Source organism: Paramormyrops kingsleyae, chromosome 9 (assembly GCF_048594095.1).
Source record: "Paramormyrops kingsleyae isolate MSU_618 chromosome 9, PKINGS_0.4, whole genome shotgun sequence".
Taxonomy (NCBI): domain Eukaryota; kingdom Metazoa; phylum Chordata; class Actinopteri; order Osteoglossiformes; family Mormyridae; genus Paramormyrops; species Paramormyrops kingsleyae.
In genome coordinates this window covers 4,172,808-4,197,079 of record NC_132805.1, presented here as the reverse complement: position 1 = coordinate 4,197,079, position 24,272 = coordinate 4,172,808, and the positions used below count along the sequence as shown (strand labels likewise).

The following is a 24,272-nucleotide window of genomic DNA, read 5'->3' as shown; positions in this document are numbered from 1 at the left end:
GAATGTCTTTGGACTGTAATAGGAAACTGAAGGACACACACACTCTTGGGCTCCCCCTAGTGTCTGGGCCCCTGAAAGTCTTCTCTTTTCTGCCCTCTTATAGCAGGTCTGGGTGTGAGGCAGCAGTACCCAAGTACTATTTACGTTGGAAGCATTTCTGAAGTATGAGTCACAGGGAAATTTTTTAAGGCATTTGTTGCTGATGGCAGAGTTTTGCTGGTGCCCTGCAGCGGTGATGCTAATGACCTGAATGCAAATGCAGCCCTAATGATGCTGCAGGAGGTGCTGCAGGAGGTGCTGCAGGAGGTGCTAATATGTGCAGCTGGAGTGTAAGACTTCTGTAGGCCAAGGGTGGAGAAGAAAGAGAGCATCTCGTCCTTGGAAGCGGCTTCGGGTTTATTCACTTCCAGTTTAGCTTTTTGTCTTGCTTCTGCAGAAGGAGTGTTGTTAGATTAATTTGCAGTATGGTGGTGTGATCTTCAAAATTTATAAATCATATTATAACTGTAGATTTAATATTTTGTACTTGAAAAATAACATGCAAATCATGGGGACAAAAAACCACAACTTTCAGTAATGGGGAAAGTAAGCGAATTGGAAGGATGGGGTTGAAGCACTTCATGTAAATACTTCATAGTGTCCCTTCTTTAACTCTGAGTGCAGCTTGAGAATAAAACTGGGTTTTTATTCAGATTATGTAACATCCATCCCTTGACCTTCCAGCTGCTTATGCTGCCCATGGTCTGAGGCCTGGAGCCTGTTTCAGGCAGCATAGGGCACAAGGCGGGGAGACACTCTGGTCGGGATGCCTGTCAGTTGCGGTTTAGACACACACACACACACACACACACACACACACACACACACACACACTACAGGCATTTTAGGCACCAATTAGTCTGACTGCATGTCTTTATTCTGTACTCCATAACACTGTCCATCAATTAAAATGTACTAAAGTTAGACACATGGGTGGCATTGGGCTCAGTGAGTACTGCTGCTTCTTGACACCTATAAAGTTGCTGTTTTGAATCTCACATATGCTCTGTGTGCATATTCTCCTTGTCTTGTGTGGGTTTCCTTCTGCAGTCCATAGACATACAGCTATTATCTGGCACCTCTAAATTGCCCAAAATGTATGACTGAATATGTGCCTTGTGGCGGACTGGCATCCCATCTTACCTTAAGCTCTCTGTTGCCTGGGTTCCATCCATGACCCTGACGAGGGTAAGTCATTATAAGATGAATTATGTGAAATACTGTATGGATATTTATGAAACTGACTTCTATCTCTTTGTTCCAAACCTGAAAGTGGCCATTAGAGGTCACATTTTGCTAGTGACCAAGTGGAACTCGGAATGTTTAAAAGCTTGCCCGTGTACCTTATTCAATTCTGTGTCACTCATTAACTGAGCAATTGACCGGCACAATGACACGTCCTGACAGCTCATCTTTGACGTCACTGTTGTATGTCATGTCGTAAAAAAAAAACTTTTTGTATTAATTGTCAAGGGATGCAGTAGGGGACTCTGAAAATTCATGACCAATATGTGCAGGCTCAAATTCTTGCAAAATAGTGCCCATCCATCCATTTTCAGAAACCGCTTGTCCTATCCAGGGTTGCGGAGTGTCCAGAGCCCATCCTGGAGGCTACAGACGCAAAGCAGGGAACAACCCAGGATGAAGTGCCAAACCATCGCAGTGCAAAAAAGTGCCCAAACAAAATTCCAAAACCAGCCAGTGTCTAAAAATAATATCCAGCTGTGAGCAAGCTATGAAAACTCTAACATTATACCAGTTAAACAACACTGTTAAAACATACCAAGTATGCTAGGAATAAACACAGCGAGTGTTAAGGGAAGGATGCAGGAACTGTTAAAAAATCCTCTGCTGGATGCATTTCTCTAACAGAGAACATTCAAGGTAATAATTCTGATTTTTCTAATCTATTGAATCAACTAATTGCTGTTATACCTTGGTTTCATAGGCAACACACATATAAGTTTATTTGAATTATGTTAAATGCTATAGTAGAGGACTGTTAAAGCAAAAGAATTATCACTATATTCTGGTTTAGAAGCAGAAATAAATCTGTCCTGTTGCACAAATAATCAAATACCAGATTCAGGTCTTTCCTGATCAGTTCTCTCGAAATTCATGCTGAATGGTTGTAATATATTTATATTATCAGCAGAATAGATAATGTGCAGAAAGTATTCATATCACATGTATTTTAAGGTGGTTTATCTCTGGGTGGATTTTATTTTTATAGGTTTGTAGGTCAGATGAAATAAATACTGACACACTGTGTAAAGCAATTACTGAGAAACCCACAGACCAAAATTTCTGTGTACAAAACAGCAGTTACAAATCATTGTTAGAACCTGCCTTTCATTCATGTTATTGATCAAATCACTGTTATCAGTTCCTTATGTACTCATTGAATGGAAGATTTTAAATGAATGTGGTCAGATTTTTGATAAATGACCTCTGTAAGGTAGCATATCACTGATTGGCCAACATTTCTGGAGTCAGCATTCTTGTAAAATCTTTTGGACTTTGAAGAAGATCATGGCAGGTCATGCAGCAAGGGTCAGCCAGTAGAATGTATGCTCACATCAGCATAATCTGATTTGGGAGAGTAACACCCAATGGTAAACATGCTCAGCAACAGAGACTAATAATCTTCACCTTAGGTGTGGTCTCAGTTCTCCGTGGAGCCATATAAAACCCACGGGATGTAAGGAGAACTTCCATCGGGTTTGAACACCGCAGAAGGTACGTCTACAGCTACTTTGTTAATTAATTTTAAATTGTGAGGATAAAGTGTGTTTTCTTATATGTGGTCTAAAAACTTTAAATATTTACATGGTTTGATTAGTAAGACATTGTTTTCAAGGTTCTGGTTTGTATTTGACTTTTTCTGTACCTTCGTCTTCAAATACTCATAACCCTAAGCTAAAATCGCATTAAAATTCTATTAATATCTGCCAGCTGTTCATACAGGTGTCTATCCAGCCAGAAACGATGAAGTTCCCTATCACTGCCATTATGCTGTTGGCACTGATTCATGGTAAGAAGTTATTGTCCATCCAATAAGATGCACTTGTGTTTTTGCACCATGTTTTGCTTATTAACATATTATAGCTTGTTAATTAAATATATTGTTTCTTATTGACATTTCTGGTATTTCATGTGATAGGAGTTAATATTGCATTACAGTGGAGACATGTGTGAGCACAGCAAAGTCTGCTATCCCACAGTAGTTACACAGAGTGGTTTCCGATGTCTTTCAGGCAGTGAGTCCTTCACGGTGGCAAAGAGAGATGTCTCCGCTGATGTTGATAAGCTGACTAAGTATGTCCAGGATCTTTCCACCATAGTAACTAGTGTTACACGTGAACTGGTGGAGAAAGTGAAGAACCATGAGCTCACTGGCAAGGCCCAGTAAGTATCTCCCTGCTGACGTGTACAGCTCACTCGCCCTGTGTATCATAGCACTTATTCTTCTGGCTGGGAGTTTGTTCCACAGAAGCAATGGGGAGGTTGGTAACTCTGAGTCTGCTTACCTTCAGAACCTACCTTGAGCAAGGAAAAGTCCACCTGCAGCCTCTAGCAGATAAGCTCCAGGAGAACCTGAAGCCCCTGACCTCCAGCATCGAGAAGACACTTAAGCCTTTGACCGACTCTGTGCAGGCACAAGTCGAACCCCTGATTGAGTCTGTCATGGAGGAAATGTGGAAGAAGGTGATGAATCGTGTCAAAGCGCTGCTTCCTGACCAGTAAAACAGTTTTCACTGTCGCCACGCTGAAGCAAAGAGAGAAGAATCACCCCAGTTTTAAAATGTACGTTTTAATCCTTCACACTGCTTTGTACCTTTATCTGCTGTAATATTTTTTCACCATTAAAGAACTATAAAAGAAATCGCATCATCCTTACTTTGCCACAGGCTATTTGGAGATATAGGTTTCTGATTATATTTTTCTTGAGTAAGGCTTATCACAATCATCCTTGGGTAACTCTAAGAGCTCACAGCTGTAGGAAGTGTTAAGGTCACTGTATATATAAAATATACTTAAAAAGCACTATATTTTGTAATCCCTAAAGTCCACTCTCAGAATGCTTATATAAGTAAAATATAAATCTTAAAATATGTCAGTATGAAAGTAATGACATTCAGACTAAGTACTATGAGCGAGCCCTTGATCTACATTTTTTACATGGACGATAGGCAGGAGCCGACAAAGAAGTACAGTACTTCAGGTTCGATCGTTAAATGTCGGATAACGAAGTGCTTTGGGAACAAGACTCATTCGTTTTTCACCAATGTTGTTCGCTGTCTTATCGAAAAACGCACCCCTGACGAATAAATCAAAACGCTATCAAACCTAAATATTTAATACAAAATTATGAATTTTAAAAGTCATTGCATTGTAATATACGATGATAGTATTAAATGAATGGCTTTGCCCTTTATGTTTGACTTACACGTTTTATGTCTGTTACACGCCTTTAATTAGCTGAAAGACGGTGAATATATAAGTAGTGTTTCACATCTGCTTTCGTCCACTAGATGTCGGCATTGTCCTCCTTTTAGTCGAGGGGTAAGATTGGTCCTTAACGAAAGAGTTTCCTTCGGTATCTTATTGACTTGTGACGCTATGAGGGAATGCGGGATAATCAGACTGATCGATTTGGTTCCATTCCTCACTATTAGTCAAGGGTAGTAACCAAAATAATAATGCAATTCCAAGTTTCTCTGCGTGTTTAATGGGCTTGCACTATGTGAAGAGAAATCCAGAGAGACTTCAAAATAGGTGGAAATTTCAGGTCCAGAAAGTAAAAATCCAGACCAGGATTTTGTTTCAACCAACCAATTGAGTATGAAGAGTCACAGAGTACTCAGCTGGTTGGTTGAAACAAAATCATGGTCTGGATTTGTACTTTCTGGACCAGATATTTCCACCTCTGCCTGCAGTTGAGGTGCTGCTGGCATCTCATAAGGACGTCACCTTGTCAAATCTCAGGGCAGCTGTTCTGGGCACATCCCACCATGAGATCACTGGGGAAGCACCAGGACAAGCTGGGAAGACTTGGGGATCCACCAGTTTGTAGTCCTGCACAGAGAGGTCTGGTGACCAGGAGAAGCAGTGTGAAGATGAATAGAGGGATGAGCGAATGTTGACAAAAGGGAAATGATAAGCATTTAAAGGTTTTTTTCCCCTAATGATCAGAGAAAAGTGCCAATCCCAGGCAGCATAGGGCACGAAGCTGGTGAACACCCTGGACAGGATCCCAGTTCACCATAGGACACCTATGCACACACTCTATGACACTGGCGATTATCACATGGGGTCTCCTAGGGCAACGCTTAGGGCCCAGACCCTAAGGGCTCCCCCCCAAATATAAGTGCTCCACCTCACCTTGGGAAAAATGGAACAGTTAAACTTACATTTGACCCTCAGATCTGCCCATTGGCAACCACCCCCCCACCACCACCCCCTCCCCCCCAGTAAGTCTTACCGCAGGTGCTCTGCTAGTGGATTACTGACGTTATGTTGTTTAATATTTTGTCTCGCTTCTCTTCCCCCCCCCCCCAGAGAGGTCAATCCTTGCTCTATGGGCAATTCAGAGACTCCAGTCAGCCTAACTGCATGTCTTTGGACTGTGGGAGGAAACATGGGAGTAACTGGCACCTCCAGAGAGAAGGTACTCCAGTTAGCCTAACTGCATGTCTTCGGACTGTGGGAGGAAACATGGGAGTAACTGGCACCTCCAGAGAGAAGGTACTCCAGTTAGCCTAACTGCATGTCTTCGGACTGTGGGAGGAAACATGGGAGTAACTGGCACCTCCAGAGAGAAGGTACTCCAGTTAGCATCAGCATTTGGACCGTGGGGGAGAGAACCTGGAGGAAACCCCATGACATCACTCGGAGAACATGCAAACTCCACACACGGAACCCCAGCAGAAACTCGAACCCAAGTCCCACTGCACTACCACACATGTTGTCAATAAATACAAAAATATGCTAGACATGCTGTCTTAAAATGAATGTGAATATATGACCTTTGTTATCACTTAAATAAATGTATTACCTAGATAAAACATTATTTAACCGTACAAGTTTTTCTTTGCGTAAAACATAGAACTCTGAATGACCTGAATGATGGCAGCAAGATGAACAGAAATATCAGAAATCACCATAATAATAAAACCGTATGTTTATTTTATCATACACTCTTCTAAGGGAGCCGCAGGATTCACAGCTGACATGAACGCGTACTTGTCACACAGCTGTGAGGTAGACTGTGATTTGTTGTCAGTTGTGATGCTAAAAACAACAAAATCACTAGTCTTCCACACTGCGGTGGACCGACATCAATATGGCCACATGCATGACATGATACAGACACACCAGCTCCTCATTTTATAATAATGTTCAATATGGTTCCATTATATTGGGTCCTTTCTTAGTTCACTTTGATTTATAGATCACAGCACCAAGCGCTCCACCTGAAACCCTAACCCTAACCCTAACCCTAACCCTCAATAGTAACTGTGTTTCATTTATGTACCATATAGTATCCTTTAACTGATACATTCTTTTATATCAACCACTAACCATTTCCATTTTATTTTTTGTTTCCTCGATGCTGCACATATTTCTTCTGATCCCACCACCACATCAAATGCAACTGATTGTGGGCACTGCTAATTTGCTCCACACTGGCTTAGCTGATTGTGAGCACTGCTAATTTGCTCCACACTGGCTTAGCTGATTGTGAGCACTGCTAATTTGCTCCACACTGGCTTAGCTGATTGTGGGCACTGCTAATTTGCTCCACACTGGCTTAGCTGATTGTGAGCACTGCTAATTTGCTCCACACTGGCTTAGCTGATTGTGGGCACTGCTAATTTGCTCCTCACTGGCTTAGTGCACAGCATCCTGTAGACCTATTTATTTATTTGCTGGTGTTAGAAGCTGTGGCCCATAGTCTTACTTGTTTCTAATTATGTAGTTTAGTGATGATAATAAGTCTGTGAGTGACTTTCTTTTCCCTTTTGGGGAAAATGAAACATGTTTAAGCAAGTTTTTGGCTTTAGGTTCAGGTTCAGGTTCAGGTTTACCAGTCTGTCAGGAAGAAACTGGTGGCGTAAATCCTTCATCTGACTGCCGTTAATTTCCTCTTCCTTAGTTCTGTTCTTCGTGTCTCACTCCTTTGGTTCCTGTGTTTGCGAGGATCACCTAGGCGCTAACATTATATTCTCTGATATTCTCCTAATGCAGCCATTGAATGTGTGTTTGCATTTCTGTGTTTCATTTACTGATCTATGATACAGTCTGCAGAGTCTAATTTTGTGCCTTTATAGTGCAATAGTATGGTATCTTATTCTTCTGTCATGGATGCTATGGAGCAGGTATATTTAAATACAGACTTCTTCATTCCCTCCATCAGTTTAGACAGAAAAACTAGATAATCACTCACTTTTATTGCTGTTAGTGCTTTGCATATAAGTTGCATAAGTGGTAACTAATCTTCAGATGTTGAGACCCGTATAAAACTCAGGACAAAAGGTTAAATGTAGGATAGCTGTCCAAAGTCAGGAGTTACCATCAAATCATGTCCCGATGATTACGTCGAGGGTAATCATGCCTCTTATAGCTGTTTAGACAGGCATGGTGCTGGGTACGGCAAGCTGAGAGGCTCATTTCCTGCAACTTTTATGCTGAATTCCGCTCACAAATTGTCGCAACATTTGTGAATTCTTTTTTTTGTGACTTTAAGTTTAAGATTAAATCAGAAAGACATCTCTATAACACGTCTCAAAAACCAATTCCTCCCAGGTGCTGATATAACCAGCGTTTACTTCAGATGATATCAGGGGGTAAGTATTATTATTATTATTATTATTATTATTATTATTATTATTATTATTATTATTATTATTGTTATTATTATTATTATTATTATTATTATTATTATTATTATTATTATTATTATTGTTATTATTATTATTATTATTATTATTATTATTATTGTTATTATTATTATTATTATTTTATTATATTATACCATTATAATGTTTGTGGCTTTCTGGTGACTTGAAATTTTGTTACCTTACCTTGCTGATTAAAGTGTTTTCCTCAAACATATTACATATTTTAATAGATTTTCTTAAGATTTTTTCCAAAATTAATTATCTGCAACTCAAATAAACATTATTAGCAAATATTGAATCTACAGGTTATTTTCTCACATCATGCCCACCTTGTTTTTATTTGAGGAAATTATAGAAAATGTGCATTAATAGGTAAAACTATCACGTAATAAACATCTTACCGTGCATATATGTGTATATATATATATATATATATATATATATAGACTGAAAATGTATATATATGTCAGCTGCAATTGAATTGTATGAATTCCTAAAAAAGTATTGTTGCCATTGTTTTTGTACCTGAGACCCCCAGAATCCCACTAAGTTGCCCATTCAGTGCAGTAGCAGACAAGGAAGAGGCAAGTTATCTGGAAATGTGCCATGACCCATTTTAACGGGATGGTTAGCGTCTTTCTCACTACATTTTCAGTAATTCACGAAATTCCACACCCACAATGCAATGTGCTCACAACTACACACAAACGCTATAGAATTTGTACTTAAAGTTGTCTACAATACATCATTTGCTCGGAATTGCCAGCTAACGAAGCTGGGGCATTCTCCGTGCAAGCCAGCGAGCGACAGCATCATTGTGAAAAGAACTGATCTGCAGCGCAAAGAGGCTTTACAAGAAAGGATTAGACAGTTTTCAATATTGAGGTTTACAGGACACGCAAGAAATACATGCACTATGTGCATTGTCTATGTTCAAAATAGCTTTGGAGGATAGCTGTGGAAGGGAAGTCGTACTTACCGAATACGACGGTGCCAGTTGGGGTTCTCCTGCAGATTTTCAAAAAAGGGAGGAACAATCTGGCAAACCACAGGCTCTCGAACACTCTAGAAAAAGAACAAGCCGCATAGAAGAAAGTAATGTACCCCCTCCCCACCCGCCCATGGAGGAGAAGAGGGGACAGTGAGGAAGAGCAAAGTTGGGGTGGCGTTAGACCTGCTGCTCGCTGTCCCTGCTGTGGGAGCCCTGGACAGGCGAGATCTGTAGTTGCTCTGGCCTTGGTGGCACCAGGGGGCTGAGTGTCTTTCTGGGCAGGGGGTGTTGACAGGTTGATGTGCTTGATGGCGTTTACTCAGGGGGGCTCCCTTTAACACACACACACACACACACTCACACGCACACACACACACACATGTAGAAAGACAGCGTGAGAGATGCACATCCATAATTGTGCACAGGTGCCATTCAAGGAAATTTTGAGGGGGGGGGACGTCAAAAACAACATGATGTCTCAATTTTTTTTTAATCCCTTCAACATAAAAGTCCCACCTTTTAGCTGAAGCAGCCCCCTCCCTCGCAGCTGCTAGCATCCCCTGGACTTTGAGAAAGACACCAATGCATGCGTAGACACGTAGAGATTCTGTCTTGGTGACATCCTCCATATTTCACTTGTTACTGCTATAGCTTGATGCTTCAAAGAAATGCTGCATAAATGCAGATTTTTGTCATGTGCGCAAGTCAGTGACTACTCTGAAGTTATATTCACAATAAACATAAGGTATGAGCAAAAAAATCATTAAAAAATAGCTGTTTTCTGCTACAAGATATTGTGGAACCATACCTTAATTGCCATCTCCCTCCATTTTGCAAAAAAAAGAAATATTGGACAAATATTTGAAAAGATAAAGGGATGCCAATGAGAAACAATGCAGGTGCTTCACCCTGGCAACAGCGGAGCGCTGGCCTTGGTGATGGTTGCTAGGCAATGGAAGAAATATAGTGGCCTCCTTAGAAACCGAAGGCCTATAAGGGGGTCGAAAGGAACAAAACAAGAACCAGGCACTTAAGAAAAATCTAAAGTGCATGTGGTTATTTTGTCATTTAGGTGCTTACAGTTATAATGCGGTTCTGTCTAAGACAAAGGAGAAACCATTGAAATGGTTTACACAGCACACAGAAGGACTATATGTAACAATATGTAAGCTTGCAGCTTATGGTATTTGATATATTTGATATACGGTTTTATTTTCACACTCATGCACACAAATCCCTCTCTTCTCACTTTTGCTTGTAATTTCTTTTCTACGGAAAGGTCGCTGCCCACACAAGGGTTAACGGTTAACAATTAGGGCCGTGAGCCCTGCCGCCATTTCTTTCGCAATTAGTTTCACATCTTCAGATTAGTTCCAGTTTATTAAATGTAATTGCGATGATGTTCATTAGATGAACCACAATGGCTGGAGTAACAGCCCTGGGGAGTTTCTGCAACAGCAAACGCCGGACTAACATCGCGCTGAATTTTGTTACATTTCAAATTCCATCGATCTTCCGACTACTTATCCTTCAGTTATGGGCTGGCTGGCGGGGGGTGGGGGGGCAGCATTGGGCCTCCTGGGTAGCGAAGGGCACAAGGCTGGGTGTACACCCTGGAAGGGATGCCAGGATGTACGACGCACATCCACACGCTATAGATTGGGGGCTTAAATCCTGCCTCTGCTCTGTGTGGAGCACACAGGTCCTTCCCACGTCACACCGATTTCCTCAGGATGCTCTGGTTCCCTCCTATACTCCCTCCAACAATGCAGTTAGATGAAGCAGCACTTCTGAGTTGCTCATATTATTGAAACGTGTGTCCACTGACATTGACTGACATTCTGACCACAGCGGTGTTCCTCAACCCAGTCCTCAGGGGCCCCCAGTCAGTCCCTCCCAGCTCCCAGCTCACCAAAAATGTGGATTGTCTGGAGGGGGGGGGTTCCTGAGGACCGGGTTGGAGAACCCTGGTACAGCGTGTTCCCCAGCCGTGTTCTCAGGGATAGGCTTCAGGGTCCCACGTAGCGGCAAAAAGGATAAGAGTTTGGAAGATGGGTGGAATTCACTAACTGCATGTCTTTGGACTGTGAGTAGTAATCAGGAAAGGAAAAAAGCGCGCCGTGGTCCTCTCCTATGACGATGCTGACGCATGGCCACCTGCTAAACATGCGATTGTCTTAACCAATCAAACGTCCCGGATTTGTTTTTTGATTTTTATTTTGTCCGTTAAAACGTAGAAAATACAAAAAGATTATAAATGAAGCAAAACATATAGCAACAAAGACAAGTGTTCGGATGTGATCGTCACTGAGGGGGACAACAGTTACTACACAACAACAAACATTAACATTAATAATAAATAACTATTGCGAAATTTTATTGTATATGTCAGTAAACTGCCCAAGGTCATTTCTCTCTCTCCTTCAAGTTTCTTCTGTAACCTCATCTGGGCACAGGTGACTGCCCAGTGACCGTTCCCAGTATGCTCAGTGGGTTGGGACACTACTCCTGTGATCGGAAGGTTGCCGGTTTAAATCTCATGGTTGACGGCGTAGGAAAGCGAGGCCCTTAACCTCCCATTGCTCCCTGGGCCGTCTGACCCTGCTTTCTCCAAAATGTATGTCGATAAAAGCATCTGTTAAATAAATAAAAATGTAAGCTGCCTTGGTGATGGAGAGCTGTCTGGGGGAGGGGCAGCAGGACTCTGTGCTCCTTCCCTGCAGTCAGAGAGTTTCTGACGCTCCAAACAGCATCTGTTAAATAGAGCGCCCTCCTCCTGCCTGTGGCTCAGATACGCCAGTCAAGCAGCCTGCACAGTCACAGCGTTCCGAGCCCAGCTGATGCATTTAGGGATGAGTCTGAGACGATAACGGGGACCCCCTGCGGGGGTGAGCATCCTAGCAGGAATATATCACACTTCTCCCTACTCATCTTTTTCTCCCTGCTTGGGAATTATTGCTTCCTCTCCTCCATTGTCATCTGGCTTTCTTTCTTCTTCTTTCTTGCATTTCTTTGTCTTTCCTTGTCCCTTTCTTTGTATCACTCTCTCTTAATGATGCTGTAATGCATCACAACACATCTGTGTAAAGCGCCTTGGGGCCACTCCGTTGTGAAAGGCGCTATATAAAAATGAGCTGAATTGAATGAAACTTCTCTTCCATTAATGATACATCCAACAGCCCAGATACTCAGCAGCAGAATTATATAACTGTAAGAGCAACAACCTGCTGTTCTTCAGCAAGGAGTCCATACTGTTCCACATTTGCAGGTCTTAATGCAATTATAATCTCAGAAATAGGAGCTGGGATATTAGAGCTAATTTGTTGAATTTGGAGAAATGTGTCATTCGCTGCTTTCTATAGATGTTAAATTGCTAGAACAGAACGTAGACTGAAAGGAGAATAGTAATATTCTTGTTGGAAGGCCTTAATAAAACCCCAAAAAAGAATTAAAAATGTACTGCGTTAGTGTGTTATACTTTTATAAAACAATAAGAATCTAAAATGCTGGCTGGAGTTAATAACAAACCGCATCCCCAGGGGGCGATTGGGGGGGGGGGGTGCAGGTTATTTCAGTACTCCGAAAGAAGTCATTCGCTTACAAGGTTACGGGGTTTTCAGCTACTGGTTTGTAATGGCTTAAGTGTGGATGAGGAATTAAACAGAACTATTTTATTTACATGTCAGACCCTACACCTTTATTGGCGTGACAGAGCTGACTCATCCGCTTGCTGCGAAGCTTCCTTTCTGCTCGGTGAATATTAAGCTTTACTAGTAATTCACCGAACAGCGGCACGTACACTTCAGAAACGCCTGGGTATTTGAATGAAAGAGAATGGGCCCAGTCACGAGGTTTACCTTCAGCTCCGTCGTATACTGGCCTGCTACATGCTCATCTCCTTCGCTATCGGAGCTCGGCTAGTATGCATCAGGTCAACCGAGTCCGGGATAAAGAAAGACAGAATTCCACCCATTTCAGCTTCCGTTTGGGAATTTTTTTTTTTAACAGTTTACAGATTATGAAGACCAGTTTTTGAAAGGCAATATCATCACTTGAAATATTTTTGAAGGAATCTGCATTAATCTTGGCAAAAACTACTGTAATTATTGCAAAAGCTGAACCACTATTTAGATATTTCAAATAATCTCTGGTGATGACCTTTTTGTGGCAATTCTGAAGGAAACACTCCAAAATATGTATCATCATTATTATTAGTGTGTGTGTCTTTATGTGTGTGTGTGTGCATATATATATATTTTTTATTATTATATATTTTTTTCTTTTGTCTTGCCTGGTTGTGCCCTGATGTACTCCACTCTATTAGAGCCCTTAATGTAAATTCCATTTCACTGGCTATTATCTCTCTCTATTTTCCAGACCTGCCTTTTGGCAATACAGTATATATTGTGGCCCAGCCCCCCAATCTCCTGCCCTGGGGAGGCCAGCAAACTGCTTATTCAACAATCGCTTGCCATAAAGATATGTAATGACATTTCAGAGGCAAAGAGGCCTGTGTGGTTTTTAATTCATGTTTAATGGCTGTCAGGGTAAATAGCCCACCACCCTAAATGGGCGCTGCAGCTCTCTCCTCTCCCTTTCACTTAGGACGGGCTACTTTCCAGGCCCTGCCTCCTGGTTTTTCGGCCTCTCCGGTTCATCACTTTAACGGGATTGTGTGAGGACAGCGGCGGGTTTGGCTGTCGACGGTGTTGTGCAATCGTCGTGGCATCACCTGGAGAAGTGGCTGAAGAAGTGTTCCCTGCCGTGGACTGGCGTCCTTCAGGGTGTTCCCTGCCGTGGACTGGCGTCCTTCAGGGTGTTCCCTGCCGTGTGCCTGGTTGGTCCCCATAACCCTGTACTAGATAAGTGGATGGAAGATGCATGTATGCATGAAAGGAATTTAAAACAATGAAGCAGAGAAAGGAGAAGAAAGGAACATGCATGGAGGTTCAACGCAGTCACCGATCTAGGTTTTCACCTTGGAGAGTATTAAGGCACAGTTTGCTCTGTCCCAGCGATAAACGAATAATCAACATCATGTATAACAACTGAAATAATAATAATAATAATAATAAAACACTCTTAAGAAGAACATATGCTCAAATGTTTTAAAGCAGAGAAGAGACCATCACTAGCTACAGATGCATTACCCTAAGTATGATCTGATAATTTTTTTCGTCTATCTCCCTTTTGAGGTTCTATCTTCATAATAGGTCAGTCTCCACACTTGTTTTGCGGACGGCAGCACAGGGCCTCTCATGCCGCGGCGGATCAATACAGCAACTGACATGCATGACGGGACGACAACGGGGCAACATAAATCATTCTGGGAGCTCAAGTGCATTTTTAAAATAACCTTTGATGGCCCCCGGATGCTAAAAGACACAGTGGAGTTAGTTTGTAGTTCCTGACCCGGTCCCAGCGGACCGAAGAGTAGGACCGGTCAGGCGGGGGCAGCTGGGGGGGCCGACAATAAATAAACAATACTTGGCAGTATTGAAAAGTGACAGGTAGCACTGGGCAGGGTACGATGCCAGATGATCAGCGCGAGTATTCATGCCCTCTTCCTGCCCTCCGGCACTGAAATGTAAATAAATCTATCAGGGCAAAGGGGGTCTGATATCATTTTACCACTCCTCACAATCACCAAGCCTTTCATGCCGCCCTAGAGGGCCATTCTAGTAATGCTAGTGCAGAGAAAAGGCCCACAAATCATCTCTCTTTTTGCCTCTGCCCCCCCCCTCCCTCCCTTTTGGTCACACAAGCTGTTCTCCCCCTTAGGTTCCAGTTGTTTATGTGCATATACATAAGAAATGAATGAGCACCCAGACGGAGGCCAAGGAGGGCGAGTGAGGGAGGGGGGGGGGGTCCTATATCGGCTTAAATCTTGTCACCTTATCTCCTGTAGTTCCACAAACACGTGTAAGCCACATCTGAGCGATGACACCATCTTTCCCCCGAGAGCCGATCAATGCGGGGTTCATTCTGTTTCACCCAGAGGTGGCGACCCACCCGTGCTGTGAATCCAGTCGGGTCGAGCGGGTCCGTCAGTTAAAACTGCTGTTTGGACACTCGGGCCCGGCCCGGTAACACAAGACGCAAGGCTACAAGATGCAAAGAGCCTTCGGAGAGATAAGGCTTTATCTCTGCAACATCGCTGGCTGCCTAATGCCAGTGCGTAGTTTCAGGGTTCTTATGCCTTCCGTAGGAACTGCAAATTAACGGTGTATATAGATGACGAAGTCACTATGTTTAAAAAATGTTTTTCAGAGACTCACACCTTTTAAATGCATATTATTAAACACTGAATGTTGAATATATTGGAATATTTCAGAAAAATATTCATTAAAATCTTAATTTTTATATATACTTTTTCAAATGCAGGAATTCTCGAAGAACAAGGTCTTAAGAAAGGCATTTAGAGGATGCATCACCTATCCATCCATCCATCCATCCATCAATCTATCCATCCATTCATCCATCTTCCAACTGCTTATCCGCTGTTTGGTCAAAGGGAACCTGAAGACTATTCCTGGAAGCCCAGGGCTCAGGGAAGCCTCCACTTGGGATGCATAAAAAGTAGCTGAATTCGATTCAATTTATTTTAATATAGCGCCTTTCACAACAGTGTCGCCTCAAGGTGCATTACATGGGTGTGTTGTGACACATTACAGCATCATTGTGAATGCATCTCATAATCAAATGTGCACAAAGGCTGCAATTCTTGGCTTGTGACTGAGTGGCACCTGAAATTTAAATGTATTTTATTTTGATTTTTCAAATGTTATACATGCTGGATGTCCATTGGATCCTTGAGTATGGAATCATCATAGCGTCATGGTAGCATGTTAGCAGCCTATGCTCTGGCTGAGGTGCTGAAGGAATAGGTAGACCATTGGTAAACAGATTCTCGAAGCTGTGGCAGTTCCACTGGAAGAAACGAGATCCCTGCTCCCATCTCCTCGGGCTGGTTTCCCTGAGTGCCTAATTAGATAACATGCTGACACTTGATCAGAAGAACCTGGCGGGGGGGGGGGGGGGGGGGCATGGGACCCCAGATGATTGCAGACCATGGACGCTCCTGAGATATGACAGAGGTCCAAGCCGCAAAGACCTTACGCAATGTGCTCCATGAGAAGATCCCCCAGTTGGTGGAGTTCTTTGGGGTTGTGAGGTTCTGAGTGGAGCTGCCAGATTTGGGGCAAAGGACTCTAAGCTGAAGGACATTGTTCACTAGATCCCAGCAGAATGATGTTGCTGCCTGTCACATCAAATCAGTCCATTATCATTCAGCAATCACATCAACAGTCATATCAAGATCGCATCAATTGTCAGATACCATTATCTTTGACAACTGAGTCAAAGGCACCAGCCCTCTACCTGCTGCATTTATGTCTCAGGACAAATTAGTTCTCTTCATGGAGTTCTGAATGGTCATGGCACTAAATACTGCCCCCCACCTCCCACACAGACACACACCGGCCCCCTCTGAGTTAAGGGCGAGCCAGCAGGCTACACAAAGTGTCCCATTAATCTGCAACAATTACTGTCAGCTGTGCAGATCCCATCCCTCATACACAAATGGGCCTGGTCCATCCATCTGGCAGCTTTACAGCCCCTGCTCGTTTGATCAGGAGCCCCTATCAATCGATGGCCAGGAGGGTCTCCAGAAAGGGCTCTTTAGCCCCCTTGCGGGCATATTACCAGAGGTCTGTTCCTGCCTGCTAACTATGGAGAGCATACACAGTATTAATACTGTCATGGGCACATTGATTTTTTAGATGTTCTTACTGTGCTGTCCTGTCTAATGGATTAATGCCTTTGTAGTTATGAATCAATGATGAACAACAACAACTAACGTAAGCAACAGAAAGATGAAAAACTTATATTCTTACTGAGAGACATGACAGCAGCTGCTTCCAGGGTATGTAATTAACTCGACTTGTTAATAGACAACAGTAATTAACATTCAGGAGAAGACATAAGTGTAGCATAATATCTGTTTATTTATATAGTCTAATCAGGATTGACTGATACACTATACACTCTCTGCAGAAACATGGGCAATTTTTTTTTGTCAAACTAGTAAAGTTCTCAGCTTTTTTGGTGAGGTATGAGAGCATCGGAGATCGGTACCACAGCCAGAGTTCATCTGCTGGCTGCTCCCTGTGGGTCTTGCACTTTGCATAGCCCCTTCTTCCCCAAAAATAACCTGGCCTGGTTTCCATGGACACTGAGAGTCCCCTCTGGCCCTGAAATGCCGCATTTCACATTCTAATCAGACAGGCTGGCTCACCTGTGAGACCTTCTGTTAACCTGTGGCGAGTCGCGGCATCCAAAGGAAGTCCAAAGAGGCACATATCAGAGAAAGAGCTAAAACGTCGCTACCGTATGAAACATACCTACTGAGGCATATTACATTAGAAAGCGTGTTGATTGATTGTACCGAAATACAGTTTTTGAAAATTGCAAAGCACGTGAATCTATACACAAAACAGCCAAACAAACAGCTACTTAAAGCAACAAGGGTGTCTATATGTCACCTTCGTTTGTCTTTGTCTAGCTGAAATATCTCAAGGTGAGAGGGGATTTGCAGGGTTATTTGCTTTGCATGTGTTTTCAAGATTTGCATCGTCTTTGTCAGTTGCAACCTGTATATTAATTTGCGGCGTTTTCGGGATTTGTAATTGTTTTCTGAATTTGCACATGCGGGCCACCGTACAAGGGTGGTCTGAAAAGTATTTTAATTTTGAATGTTAATGAAATTAAATTAATGAGCAGCACACGCTCTGTAGAAAAATATATTAGAATGAGATGATGAGATGGGATTTTCACTCCTCTTCTGAGTCGTGTCCAGAATTGAAGAGCAAATTTCCAAAACTCAGTCAGTCCATGTTTTATTTATTTATTTATTTATTTATTTTTTTGGGGATGAAACCACCAATGACCTAAAGTCAGACTTTCTCATCATATGTTATACCAAAACTCATTCAGTCCACATGTAATCCAATGAAGAACTTACGATAAATTTCCAAACGTATCTCATGATATGGGTTTTGGAAATTTGCTCTTTAATCATTATGCATTAGCATGGAAGCTAAGCTGAATATTATAGTGTGAAATGCTTACTTTGTGTTTTAGGCTGATTCCAGTTGTAAGCTGCCTGATTTTGAGCTCACTGCATTCTTAGCTACCCAAGTGCTTAATGTAACTGTCTCATTCCCTATGAAGCTTTCTGTCAGAGGGTCTGACTTGTGACAGCACATCTCAGGAAATTCACCGTACAGAGCTTTGCTTGTTGTGATTTAATACATGTGTTTATGAGAAAGCCTGACCAAAGACTGTCCCCAGTTTCCAGTGGAACAAAATTTCATTTTTATTTTCCACTTTTCTGAGACAGTAACAGGACATCATCCATCACCGGGAGAAGAGGTCTGAAGAGGATGGATGGATGGATGGATGGATAAGAATAGACTGTGGAAGGGAAAACACAAGAATTTGGAGGGAAGAAAAATCATTTCTACTTGGCAGCAAAAAAAGAAAAAAACACCACAGATGCAGGAATATCACAGTAGACCCTGGGTGAGGGATAAAAATAATGTACTATTGTAAATATAATACAGAGAATAAGGCAGAGATGGAACAAGTCAATACAAATAAACTTAGTCACCTGACTTCTTCAGAGAAGCACCACAGCTACTTGTACCAAGAATTTTAAAGTGAAGTTTTACAATCTAAGAAATGAGCTGAAGCCATGCTGTTGATGAACAGTTTGGGGGGGGGGGGGTGTCTCGGTCTGGCCGTTTGCGACACAGTGCTCCTCGGGTTTCGGCTAATCTGCATGAAGACGGCCCGTTCCCCTCCCAAGCCGACCAGAGGACGGTCCTAATGAGAGAGATGGCATTCGGTTACATTAGCGAATCCCGAGAAGCTGGGTCCAATCGATTCTAGGTTTACCCCAGTGAGTTTCACTAACACGGCTCACTGTCTAGTCCTCATTTTGGTGTTTGGGTGTTGATGGACATTTCTGGTATTTTCTTCTTCTTGGCATGACTGAATCTGCAAATGGAAAAATACAACTGCCACGAAATTCACCCAAAATCAGACTGTAGTGATATGTCCATAGGAGTAAAAGAGTTCAACGTATAGATGCTGGAGATTGTTATTATCCCCAGACGTGAAGTCAGATACCCAGAGTTTCATTTAGCTGAGTATATCGACACAAAACTTCCCCTGAACAAAGATCCCTTTGAAATCTTTATTCATTAGGTCATCATTTGAGATGCATTTTCCCAATCATATTTTGGGGAAAAAACATCCCATAATGAGTATCCTTCTTGAATAAAAATGCTTTTTATTTAGCCTTCTTTCTTGGCCTGATGAGCTATGAATAGGACAATGATTGCTGCTTGTCTCCATGCTAACAATCAAGGCGAAGGGGATCAATTTTAATACGCAATGGAAGACCTTATTATTGGCTTACTGTGGCAGAAGGGAAGCAATCTCCCGATAGAGCAGAGCCGCTGTTCCAGGATTCCTGCACGGGAGAAGCACAGGCCGGCAACCTGGAGAGCGTCACCATGCATTAACTGTCCTCTGAGTAAAAGCCTTTCCTTGTACCAGTTCCAAATGTGCTTTTACTCAGTTTCATTTTACTGTGCCTGCATTCTGACGCTGGACGTTAATTGGAAGGGGACCTAGCGCAGCTTTAACGAATTCGGGAATGTGGCTCCTCCGCTCCCAAGAAAAGCCGCAGATGCTACCGTCCTCTTCGCTCTCTGTTATTATTTTTTCAGCCAGTGAAATCTAAATTAACTGACACTTATTGGCTGAAGGATCATCACTGACCGTTTGATGAAGTGCTCGATCCCGTGTAATTGCTCTTTTTCTGGGGAATTGATGGAAAGCAGGAAGGAACAAATGAAGACACAGTATTAAATTATCCAACACTCAGCTTATAATAAAATAAAAAAAACAAACAACAAACACAAAACACAAAAGAAAGCTCCACAATGCTGCCATTGTCTAGATGTATTATTTATACATATAATTAGATACATCATGTTAAAAAAATACAGGTGGGCCAGTTCTGGTTTGCTGCCGATCAATTGTGGCATTTAATATAAAGTGCTTCTGTAAACTATCATACTGTCCAAGCACAAGAAATCATCATAACAATACTTCATCATAACAACCTTTCAGGTATTTACTAGTGTCATTAATTGTGATTATGTTACTGTTTGTATTTTATAATTTGTCAACCATTGACCAGGGCAGTAAAATCTGTCCTGGGTAAGAAAACTACATAATGCATTAGTACCAGGTGCCAGGACTCCCCTTGTTATTCAGTACCAGGTACCAGTACTCCCTTTGTTATTCAGTACCAGGTACCAGTACTCCCCTTGTTATTCAGTACCAGGTACCAGTACTCCCTTTGTTATTCAGTACCAGGTACCAGTACTCCCTTTGTTATTCAACACCAGGTGCCAGTACTCCCCTTGTTATTCAGTACCAGGTACCAGTACTCCCTTTGTTATTCAACACCAGGTGCCAGTACTCCCCTTGTTATTCAGTACCAGGTATCACTACTCCCTTTGTTGTTCAGTACTAGGTGCTGGTACTCCCCTGGTTATTCAGTACCAGGTGCCAGTACTCCCCTTGCTATTTAGTATCAGGTACCAGTATCCCATTTGTTATTCAGTACCAGGTGCTGGTACTCCCCTGGTTATTCAGTACCAGGTGCCAGTACTCCCTTTGTTATTCTGTACCAGGTGCTGGTATTCCCCTTGTTATTTAGTACTAGGTACCAGTACTCCTCTTGTTATTTAGTACCAGGTGCCAGTGCTTCCCTGGTTATTCAGTACCAGGTACCAGTATTGCCCTTGTTATTTAGTACTAGGTAGCAGTACTTCTCTTGTTATTTAGTACCAGGTGCCAGTACTTCCCTGGTTATTCAGTACCAAGTGTTGTTATTCCCCTTATTATTCAATGCCAGCAGATATTGAGTACCGGCCCGCTTCAAGCACTAGACATATTCCTAGAATTTCTATAGTTACTGTTTTTCTTATTAACATCAGCTATTTAATTTGAGAAGTTGAAGAAGTCCTGGTCAGATTTAAAAAGAACCAATTTGGGTAATCAAAGTGGCCAAAGTGCTTTACTTATCTGCATGTGTTGACCGTAATGTGACCGAGTCATAACCAAAATCCTTTGTTATGAAGCACTTTCCAAAAAACACGCCACATCCATGCTAATTGCTTTCTGTCACTGGTCCATGGCAGGAAGGTAGATTAATGATCGGACAAGAAACCCGAAAATGATTAACCAGTTCCTTGTCCTCCTAAACGGCTGCCCATCAATCATTCTAGTATGAACCGGACAAATTGAATCAAGCAATCCTTCATGAGGGGACAGTGAGACATTTTTAACCTCCTCACACGTTGAGTGTTTTTTTTTTTTGTCATCGGGAAGCCGAGTTGCCAATGAATGCGTGATTCAGGACACACTGGCCTGTCCGGGGCTCCTGTTTAGACCTTAGACACTGGTCCCTTCTTCTATCCTTATGCCATGGCAGTGACTTGCATCAATCACCGTAAGGCCCCAGCGCTGGACAAGCTGAGAGTAATGTGATTGCTATAGTCACACCCTTTCTCCGGCGACCACCGTGTAATTGGGGATCAGTGCGTCACACTCCCTGCTGCATCTGGCAGCGTGTGGGACATGTCTAACCAAAGGAACAGCACAAGTCTTTCCCCCGCAGGACTCCTTCGGCCGAGGCGAGGACACGGGGATTTCCCTTAATGCTGCTTTTTCGCTTGCTTGTCTCTGCAGCCCAGCTGACTAAAATGAAATTTAACTCACACTCTAAGCTTAAAAAAACTGTATTCAGGAAATACCAAACCTTTAAACCATGCCCTCAGCCAGAAATGAATTTTTTGAGGGGTCAGACAAATTTTGAGAGGAGTTCAAACATATTATTTTACCGTCTGGCTGGTCAGGAGCAAACAAATTTCAGAGGGGGGAGGTTCTAATCCATAATTTTACTGCATGACTATGTGCCTGCTTTTAACTTATCTATCAAAGTATTCACATTTTGCAGAGGCTTGATTGTTTGTTGGAAAACAGAAGATGCTCAGCGTCTTCTCAGACCGACGGAATAGTTACTGACATGTTTTATCTCTTTTGATTCATTTTATTTGCTTCTATTTTGTGAACATTGCTGGACCTTCATAAGCTTCTCTTACGTGGAACTACACAATATTCTACAAACTAAGGAAATTAGTAAAAAATATATATTTCTTTCAGTTAAAAAATGTCTTGCTTGCAGAAGCTTATCCTGTCTCATAAATGCTTTTAGGAAGAATGGATCACTGACTTCCGTGACCGAAAGAAGGGAGAGCCCAACATTTTGGAGTTTGCTGCCTGTTTTTTATTTGATTACTTGTTGCTTTAATCACATCTTCTCTTTAATTACCCTTTAATTACCCTTTAGTCCCCAGCATATTGTCTTAGCGACCCTTGTTATTTGTGACTTCCTTTACTTAACTGTCCCAGATGGGTAAGTGAAGCTGAACCACACAATGAAAAGCATAATTAATGCCGTATCTTATTTTCTGAGATTTGATGTCGGTCATAAAACTGTGTGTTTGGGATTCTTTCTTGCATCTTCTTTAGTGCATTATTAAGCAAAACTTCATGTTCGATTAGTGATTTAGTTAAGGTACAGGGTGAATCTAATTCACATTCAAATGGCTGGTTTTATTTGTTCAGTTATTTTGAACAATCACCCCTGCAAGTCCATTAGCTTGCATCAGTCAATAAGACAGCAGTAGTTTTCCTGCTAAGGGACTGTAGATGCCAGTTAGTTGCACTCACTGCTGTTCTCCATGCAAATAAAATGAAAGGCAATTGATTGCTGAGGTCGAGGTGTTTGAAAGGGAACATGCCTAATCTTAGGGCCGCACTACTGGGCTACATTAAGCCACGATGACTAAATACCTCTAATTAATGTGGACTGGTCTGCTCCAAGGCATGGCGAGGAGGAAAAAGGCAGGCACCTCCCCTCTGAAGAGCGCAGGGAAGATCGCCGTCCCTCACAGGGTCCCACGCCCGGTGGAGCACCAGCGTCTGTCGCCGATTCGCCCGCAGGATGGTGGAGAGGAAGCGCTGAGCGGCAAAAACAGCAACTCAGCTCTTTGCAGTAATTGTGGTCATGGCTTTGTGACCTTACTGTGAGAGTATAGTGACTAGCAGACAGAGGGACTTTGCCCATTCCTTCTTTCCCACTGTGCCAGAGAATCCTGTTCCAGTACCAGCACTAATACTTAAGTATACTAGTATACTAAAGGACCTCACCTTCCATGTAGTCTTAATAAGCCAAGAAGGCACGGATAACTGAGTGGACAAAACCAAGCTACTGTATGCGACACACTGCCAGGTTGTGGTCTTTGCTATTATGAGAAATATCCTGATCCTGGTGTTTAATAGGAAATCGTAATCCATTGTCCACCACCTACAGGATAAGTGATTACAGAAGACGTATGGCTGACTAATCATTTACCTGTTCTGCATCTGGGCTTGCCTGTCGCCAAGCAGCCACTGCTCTGAGCTGTTTAACATGTCCACTGCTGGGCTGTAGAGCTCTGTTCTCCCCCTCCCCAGTGGATCCCATTGTCCCAGTGCCATTGCGAAAGGTGCCCAAAGGCCTAAAATGTCGCATGTGAGCAAAGGGCAAGACAGACAAAAAACTCCATTGTAAGTGACTTAGAGGACGGTAAGTAGCAGTGTACTTGTGGAGTGTCACTGCCAATCAGATATCTGGGTGCGCAAGGAGAGACAAATGGCGCTGTGTCCCATAATTCTCTCATCATACACGTCAGCCCCCGTGTGAGATCGACATTTTTTTTCCACTCATTCAGCTATTTTGATAAGTGTGAGGGCTTCAAAAACGGTGGGTTTAGAAATGACAAGAAATAACGTAAACTTGTTTTGATGTTAACAAACATGACCACTTACCGAAATGTGGAACAAAGACGCGCAATTTCTAATCTGTTTCTACAGCTGAATTAGTCGAAAATTTTACACTGGACGTAACTACATGTACGTCATTTTACAAGCAATATTGGCGGAAAATGGTGTAAGTTGTACGATATAGCTATGTTTTGATGTAAAGTGTTTGAAATCTGCAATCTCAGGAGAGAAAACATAATTTTTTGGATCACCCCTTTTGGGCCAGTTTGAAGCTCAACTGGGACAGCTGCTATTAGGCTTACCAAGAAGCAATACAGTAAAATCTTAATTTTGTTAAGTAGCAACACCTCTTCCTTCCTGCCTTTCAT

At 42.4% G+C, this 24,272-nt stretch overlaps 1 protein-coding gene across 1 annotated transcript; it reads left to right on the top strand.

Moving 5' to 3' along the window:
- Positions 1–1,839: 1,839 nt before the first annotated feature.
- On the top strand, positions 1,840–3,871 carry LOC111838340 (type-4 ice-structuring protein-like). Its single transcript, XM_072716083.1, has 5 exons — positions 1,840–1,923; positions 2,697–2,778; positions 2,995–3,073; positions 3,297–3,447; positions 3,576–3,871. The coding sequence occupies exons 3-5, from the start codon at positions 3,028–3,030 to the stop codon at positions 3,784–3,786; spliced, it is 408 nt and encodes a 135-aa protein (XP_072572184.1). The 5' UTR covers positions 1,840–1,923; positions 2,697–2,778; positions 2,995–3,027; the 3' UTR covers positions 3,787–3,871.
- Positions 3,872–24,272: the final 20,401 nt, after the last annotated feature.

What these genes read in the sequence shown, in the direction of transcription:
- LOC111838340 (XM_072716083.1), top strand. Translation starts at nt 3,028, where the DNA reads ATGAAGTTCCCTATCACTGCCATTATGCTGTTGGCACTGATTCATG. An exon ending in GCTGTTGGCACTGATTCATG is followed by an intron (nt 3,074 to 3,296) that starts GTAAGAAGTTAT and finishes GATGTCTTTCAG; the next exon opens with GCAGTGAGTCCTTCACGGTG. An exon ending in GAGCTCACTGGCAAGGCCCA is followed by an intron (nt 3,448 to 3,575) that starts GTAAGTATCTCC and finishes GCTTACCTTCAG; the next exon opens with AACCTACCTTGAGCAAGGAA.